Here is a 7,840-nt window from a genome sequence, read left to right as displayed (position 1 = left end):
GCTGGACAGATGTGGTGTGTTTGCTCTGGTTAAAGCCAGAAAACTGGGTAAGCATTTATTTAGAGAGTGAACACTGACTGACTCAGGGGTTGGCTGCCCTCTTTAGCAGTCAGCCAACAATGACACAGGGCCTCCCTGCAGCTCTCTATTGCTATTGACAGCTGCCTTTTATTGGCCTTTGTTTACAGCAGCCCCATGTTTCTGACCATAGACTAACGCAGGAGTCAGACCCTCGAAGCCTGATAAGACTACTTAAATGGAGTGGAAAGTTTTGAAAGCATGAATGCTATTTATAAACAACCTCTGGAAATGTAATAAAGCTAGAAGTAATGATGGATAAGAGGAAAAACTAGGGGTAGGAATCACAAAGAAACCCATTTACAGCCTGAACAAAATGTGAGAGTGAGTTTCTTGTAGATTTCCACGCAGACTGTTTTGCTCATATGCTGTTTTCTCAAGGCAGCATGCCAAAAATATTGAGGCCAATTTTGCTGCATCTTTTGTGTGTGTGTTCTGAACAAACCTGGTGAGTGTTTAGGACCAGGAAGTCAGCAGCTCCTCCTCCAACCGTCCTCCTCCTCCTCCACCTCCTCCCACTGAAGGCTGTTTACGAAGAAAGCTGAGCTCCTCTGACAAAAACAAGGGCTGGGACTCCATCAGACAGGAGCAGTGTGCCTGATACGCATTCAGCATAGGCTCTTCGTCCATTTTGAACATGTGTTTCACAATTAATTTTGTTTAGGGGCAAAGTCGTGTCGAGGCACCATGATGTCGGTGAATTCAGCCCGTCAGCTCTGCAGAATGTTCCTCTCTCTGCACGTTGTGATCCTGAGCGTGGTGGTTGTGGAGACCAGTGCATCGAATGGAAGTCAAACAGGTAAATATGCATCAAATTGGCTCTTCTATGATTTGTTTTTCATGGTGAAGATTGTACACATATTTGGTTTGAATTATTTACCAAATAATCCCCCTGTTCTTTCTCATTGCACTGTCACTGATTAGTTGCTCTCACGTGTTATGTTGTTTTTTCCAGACTGTGTGACATCCAATGGTGTGAACTATAGAGGGGAACAACAGAGCTCTTCCTCAGGTCTGATTTGTCTTAACTGGACAAACTCTACCAGAGACTATGATGTGAACAGCCAACCTGATTCACAGACAGGTAAACTATCTACTTTGACTTCTAACAGGGTGCATATTTTCTCAAATAAAGGTTGAGTACTATCACTTATGTTGACAGGAACAAGTTACAGTGTCAGTACAAGGTACATCTTTGTTAAGATGTTGATACAAAGTAAAAATGCAGCTCAGAGTAATCATACAGAACAATAACCACAGGGGAGATGTTTACAGCTCTCTCCTGTGCCACTGATTTGTCTGTTTATGGTGTTAAATGGCTTCTCCTCTGCCATTTTCTTTCTTTGTGCTCATGGCGGCCTGTTCATTGTGGTGTGATGAAGCAATGTTAATGATTAATGAATCCAGTGGTTCATCCAGACTCCAGCGCAGACACACATACAGAGACGAGCCTATGTTTTCTGTTGGTCTCAATAACAGTCTGTCACTCCTGTAGGTGTGGGAGATCACAATTACTGCCGAAACCCAGACTCCTCTGAGAAGCCTTGGTGCTACATTGCTGGCCCAGATGAGACAATCCAGAGACAATTCTGTGCAATTGAGCTATGCAAAGGTAGGTAAACACAGCCTAGAAATTTAGCAAAGTAGCTTTTGGAGCTACACAAGAGCTATCTATAAAGATAAAATATGCATTTTCTGATTTAATGCCAGAAATGCTTCCTCAGTGATACTGCAGTTATAATTGCCAGTATCATCAGAAACAGAAAACTTATCTGTCCCGAGAAGCTGTTATTATTTTACCTGTGAGAAATACCTTGGGGGAATAATGATAGGAGATGTTCATTTATGCAAATGTCCTAATTAGTAAACACAGAAACAAAACTTTGACAAGAATCAAGCCAAACTAAAACTGGTTGTGCCACCCTTGAAGTTTTTTTTAAAGCTCTTTCTTAGTGTAGTTTTTACAAAAAATAATCAGGTGATTTTTGAGATTTGGATCACTGACAGTTACTCTCCTATTAAAGAGTATTAGTCTGTAGGTCAGTTGGTCAGGCTTAAGTCACTGTGAAAAGCCTGGTCTGCTTTGCACTTTGTTCCTCTCTTGACTCCAACCCAAGTCACAGAAAAACAAAGCCCTTCGGTCACATGGTAGAAAGTTTAGTTTCAAGAAAGAGGCTAACCACGCCCTACAGCAGACCTCATTGGCGGAGAGAAACAGGCTTCCCTTAGAGACAGCTTTTAATTGGCTGCTTCATTTTTATGACTTCACAGCCTTTAACTCCTACAGAGTTTGTAAACAACTACCTGAATGGGGGGAATGGAAAAAAAATTACAGTGCAGATGTTGACATCTGCCAGTGAACATTCCTCTCTCTTTAAACATAGGCCAGCCTGAAGATCCTGTTTATGTTTGATACCAGTTGAAATGTCCCTCACTTGGTCATCCTTGAACTGGTTTACATTCCAGCAGCTTCCTGAGAGTAGAGGCAGGGGGATTGTTTGGCTGCTTTGGTTGCATCAGTGGAAATTTAACTGGGCCACAGTAGTCAGATGAAACTATCTCTCATTAAGGGGGAAATATATGGAACGAACAACATTACAACAAATGTTACTATAAAAATGATTAAAACTGATGGTGATGAGAGTGTAAATTTTAGCAGGTCAGCACATACAGTAAGGTTTGAAGGTGTAATAACGGAGGTTAGAACCATGGCCTTAAATTTACTTTTATTAGTTGTATTGATTTGCTTTAGGCCTTCACAAAGGAATTTATCAGTAGAAATAATAAAGATGTGGTGCCATTGTATTTGTAGTTAATCTAGTAGATTCTTGATACTTGATCAAAAATGATGGAGTGCTTTGTAAGTTTTTTAAAGATAAATCAGACATGCAGCTGCTCATTGGTTGGAAGACACAACCTAGGATCTGATACACCTTGAGATGTTGCACTTAGAAGTAACATTATTAACAGTAGCTTTATCAATATTGTGGTATCAGTATTGGTGTTTGATTCTTGCATTGTTTATTGTGTCTGTAGAGCAAGCTTCTGCTGTGCCAGCTGAGGCTGAATCCCTGAACCAAACAGAAACCACTCCCTCAACAGAGAGCTTCCAGCCCGCCAAGTCCAGAGGTTCTCGGGGGGAAGTTGCTGCAGTGCAGCCAGTGATGGGAATCAGCCAAAGAGTGCGCACAGGACCAAAGAAGAAAAAAGACCTTGGCATGCTCGGTATGTTGCAGGAGGTTTAACTGTGACAACAAGACAATGATACAAACTAAACTGCAGTTTCAATTCACCAGACTTCTGCATTGATATCCACGTTTTCTGTTTTCCGTTTCCTTCCTAGGCTATGTCATCGGCATTCTCATGATGGCCATTATAATCGTCCTGGGAGTGGGCATCACATTAGGCTACTTCTATAAGAGGTCAGTGTCTGAATTATTAGAGAATATTAAGAGAAGTGGAACTGTATGTTGTATTTTTCCTATTTTCCCTTTTTTTAATCTGTGTTTGATGCCATTGTGTGCATCTACTGTAAATCAAGTTGAAGATGGAGCTGAGTTTGTTCCTTCGGGCTCCCTTGTTCTTCCTGGCACACAGTGATGTTTTTTTTGTGTTAACCCTTGGGTACATGTCTATTACTTTCTGAACAAGTATTTTAAATAAGCTATGATTTTTTTGTCATGCTTCAAGAAGAATAAAAACAAAATAGAGACCAGTACATTTAGAAAAAATTACATGTGAATAGCTGTCCACAGCAGTGACCACTATGCACCAGAGGGTTAAGATACACAGGAAGAGTGCAAGTGTGATTCGCCAAACTCACATGGCCGGGTGCATATTAATAGTCTGTGTGTTCAGGGCTCCAGCTGTTGCTCACATTGCCTCACCATGCTCTCTGTTGCTACATATGAATGTAATGGACCAGCTTTATTAGGACAACCATAACAGAACACAGGGAGGACCGTTGCAGGATAAAAAAGGCCTGCTGTCTTTTTTGAGCATCTTTATTTGATATTCTTGACAGAGAGGAGAGCGAGGAGGAGGGGTTGGTGTAGTTAGAGAAGCTCTCACATTTGCTACAGTTATGTAATACCCAAAATAAGTGAAAGGCAGGGCTGTGCTTCCATTCAGCACAAAATATCCAAGATCCCTTTGTTGGGGCTTCAGATCTGATTTGTATCTGTAATGTAATATTTGAGCCATGAACCACCATATGACAAAGCACCACTTCAGTGGCGTTCACTCCTTTCAGCTATGCTGTCATCCTGAACAGGTTGTAATACATGCAGGGGATCACACTTCACCCACCCTAGGGACAGGCTCTGGGCCAACCAGTGGGAGCAAGTTGTGCACTTCTAAGGACACTAATCAAGTGCGAACAGCCCCTCAAAAGGCTGAGGCTCTGCAGAGACCAGCAAGGGGCTGAATGTGGTTTTGCTCCAATGAATGTAGCGTTGCATAACTTTGTAAATTAATCTAATACATCAGGCTAATATCCCTGAGGTAGGTATGGAGCTTGAGCCAGCAACAGTAAGTGTAGCTTGTCACAAACAGCTAGCCAAGGTTGTTTACCTGGAATCAGTTCTCAGAGAGTGTTCGGTCTCATCCAAGAAAAAACCTGGCACAGAACCCTGAGTAAGATGCCATGTTGTTGTCGTGACACTTCATGTCTTGACCACATCAACATAAAAAGGTTTAGGTTTTTGAAGTCAGAAAGCCAGGCTTACTGTTTTACTGTAAACATGTACACCTCCTGAAAAAAATGCAGAAAAGGAAGAATGTGCACAAAGCAGAGTTGTAACACCCCATGATGTGCTCAGAGCCAAAAGGAGCTACAACCCACAAGCGTGAAACACAGGTGGTGATTTACAGTATAGCTAAGCAGACTTACACAATATGCCACACCAAAGGGAGAGGGTGGGGAGTGTTTTGACTCCAAATATATTCCCCTGTTTTGGCACCAGATCAGTAGAGAGCAGCCTCGTGCTGTGTCCCATCTCCATGTTGCCTCGGAGTAGATAAACTCTTTGCCAGCATGTCACCTCTGTGTTCCCTTTCACCATCTGTCACTTGTGTTTGCTGCAGATAAGGCACTTACTATAATTTCTCCATGCTAAAGGGCTATATGTGGTATCAGTGACAAAGCTACTGAATGCATTACTGTTATACTCTTTAACACAACCACAGTTTTTAATACTTTAAACACAACCCGACACAAGGAGCTCTACAGAGATTTATTGCCTTTTCCACAGACCTCCTCAAATCTAAAGTCTTTTCTTTCTTTCAGGTCACTGTTTTAATTTTCCTCTTGTTTACTCTTTCATTTTTGTTTACTCTTGCCTCTCTTGACAGCTAACACTTAACTGATGTTTAGCTACAGATATTAAGATAGTTGGTGGAGACCAAAAGAGATTAAAAAGAATGTTGAGATAGGATGTATAATTGCCATGTACTTACTTAAAATAAATTAATGCTTCTTGTATCATGAAGCATTGTTATACAAAATGCAAATAAATGTAAAACTGTGAATAACTGTTTTTCCACAGAGGGCGGGACATGAAGAAGCAGCACGAGCAGCGAGTGTATGAGCGTGAGATGCAGAGGATCACCCTGCCCCTCTCTGCCTTCTCCAACCCCACTTGTGAGCTGGTCGACGAAAACACCATCGTCATCACAGCAGAGCAGGAGACCACCCCCGTCCAGGACAGCGTGGAGGGGGGGGACCCTCTCATGGGCCAACAAGCAGGAACTCCAGGAGCATGAGCAGGCGGCTAGTCCTCCAACAGAACTGTTACAAAAAATTTTTGTGGACCAAAACACTCCTTTCTACATGTCTCCGCTCTGTTTCAAAGGAGGGGAGAACTGTGTTGACTCCAAAGACTTGAACTGAATGCTGTTTTTGTGTTGTGTCCTCCTTTCTTTACTTTTACATTGAAGGCACAAACAAGATAAGCTAACACCTTTGAAACTGTCTTAACACCTTTAGACCACTACCAAGATCATTAAGATATCTTTGATATTCTGATCTGACATAACTGACAGCAGAGAAAAGAGATCCCTTAGAAACAGTATCAGATGGTTTTTGTCTATAACGGTGTGATGATGCACACAGTCTTCATGATCAGACAGTGTTTTGTAAAAGGGAGAGACCTGATAACTGTCATTATTTAGTGTGTCCATGTGGAGACGTGCTCATCACTAAAGGTGTTGGTTACATCATAATTTAGATTTTTTTTTTTTTTTTGTATTGACTTGCTGGCTGTGCCGAGGGAGATGCAGATGTGATTTTTTTGTATGAAGAGTGATTTATCTCTGTGACACAGATGTGTTGAAAAGAAGCCACCTCCACTGAAGATGAGAGAAACTGCCTTAGCATTATACTTCTGAATGTACCTGTGTTGTCTTTACCCCGGTGATTATTTTCTCTTTGTACTCGACTAAAGGGCCAATGACGATGCAAGGAGCATGACAATGGTCATCGGCAGACATTAAAGAGGACTTGCCCTTTTTTCCACAGGTTAAGGAGTGACAGGAAATATAACAGAGTGCTCTCAGGAAGCATGAGAGACAGTAGTTAATCTTCAGGACAAAAAAAAAAGCACTGCCACACAACACAGAGCAGATGAGGTCTGAGACCTGTCTTTGCAAAGCAGCACTGTTAGTGTGTGACGTGCAAAAGAAGCCTGGTGTCTTAGATTAGATTCAGAGCATTGAAATATGCACTTGATGCTTCAGGAATGGAGTAGAATAGAAACAGTCCAAAGTTTGGTGTTCATTCAGAAAACAATCAAAAAAACATGAATGCATGTCCATGGTTACCTGCTGTATGTTTGTTTTCAGGAGCCACTTTTTGTAAAACTACTGATTGAAAATGACATTTTGGAAATACCTGCCTGACAATAGACATCATCATACATAGAGTTCAGTTTGTTACATGTGATGCATCATTACTTCTGTGTATCTTGTCTGATCATGTGTTTATCACCCCAGCATTTCAGATAATCTTGTTTTTGACAGGATCAGTATCGCTGTTGGTCTCTGGTTCCTGCTCCTCTTTCATCTTAAACATGTGTGCCTGTTGTGGACATAAGTTTCTTCACTTAAGCAATGTGTTTGACAAACTGTTGTGCAGCATTTGAATTAACTGTGTATTTGTATGAATGCAGATTTTCACTCCTGGGACTGAAATAAAAGAAAACCATGTAACACTATTAGGTGTCCTTGTTCATAAATTTTAGAACTAAGAAACATAAAAGTAAATCACACCCTTTCAAACTTGTTACACAAGTTTTATGCACTGTGAGAGCTTTCTTTTTTTGCAGTAGCTCCCTCTGTTGGTGATTCTGAAATACTTATCTGGAGTCACCTGAGAAAGTAGGTTTGGAAAACAATGTAGAAAGAAGAAGAGAACAAAGTGATCTGATCTGTTAAGGACATTTAACATTGAAGGAAAAACAACCTGCCAAAGAGGAAGTTGGATTTCTGAATGTTGCTTACACGCTTTAAAGAAACATTTTAAACCTCCCTCTTTACTATTTGAACTGGGACACAAATGTTGCAGCTTCAGGCTGGGACGATATGCTTTTCTCTCGATGTGATTCTTTTACAATTCAATTTAAATTGTGGTTCTCCAATATTTCTTATTTTTATTTTTTTTTATTTTTTTTTTACACCAGACCATGTGGAAAAGTTGAACAATGATGATGTCTACAGACTATATCAGGAGCTATATTTTTCAGAAATATGCATATTACATGCGAGT

At 40.9% G+C, this 7,840-nt stretch overlaps 1 protein-coding gene across 1 annotated transcript; it reads left to right on the top strand.

Moving 5' to 3' along the window:
* The first annotated feature begins 591 nt into the window (after window positions 1-591).
* On the top strand, window positions 592-7,296 carry pik3ip1 (phosphoinositide-3-kinase interacting protein 1). Its single transcript, XM_074671103.1, has 6 exons — window positions 592-877; window positions 1,034-1,162; window positions 1,574-1,690; window positions 3,115-3,303; window positions 3,422-3,500; window positions 5,625-7,296. Exons 1-6 carry the CDS (start codon window positions 766-768, stop codon window positions 5,839-5,841), a joined length of 843 nt encoding a protein of 280 aa, XP_074527204.1. The 5' UTR covers window positions 592-765; the 3' UTR covers window positions 5,842-7,296.
* Window positions 7,297-7,840: the final 544 nt, after the last annotated feature.

The sequence above is a fragment of the Halichoeres trimaculatus genome, unplaced genomic scaffold, assembly GCF_033239565.1.
Source record: "Halichoeres trimaculatus isolate MK-OKI-2021-1 unplaced genomic scaffold, fHalTri1.1 fHalTri1_scaffold_5, whole genome shotgun sequence".
Classification (NCBI taxonomy): Eukaryota; Metazoa; Chordata; class Actinopteri; order Labriformes; family Labridae; genus Halichoeres; species Halichoeres trimaculatus.
Note: the sequence above shows the minus strand (reverse complement) of the source record. Positions and strands in the feature narration are given on the sequence as shown.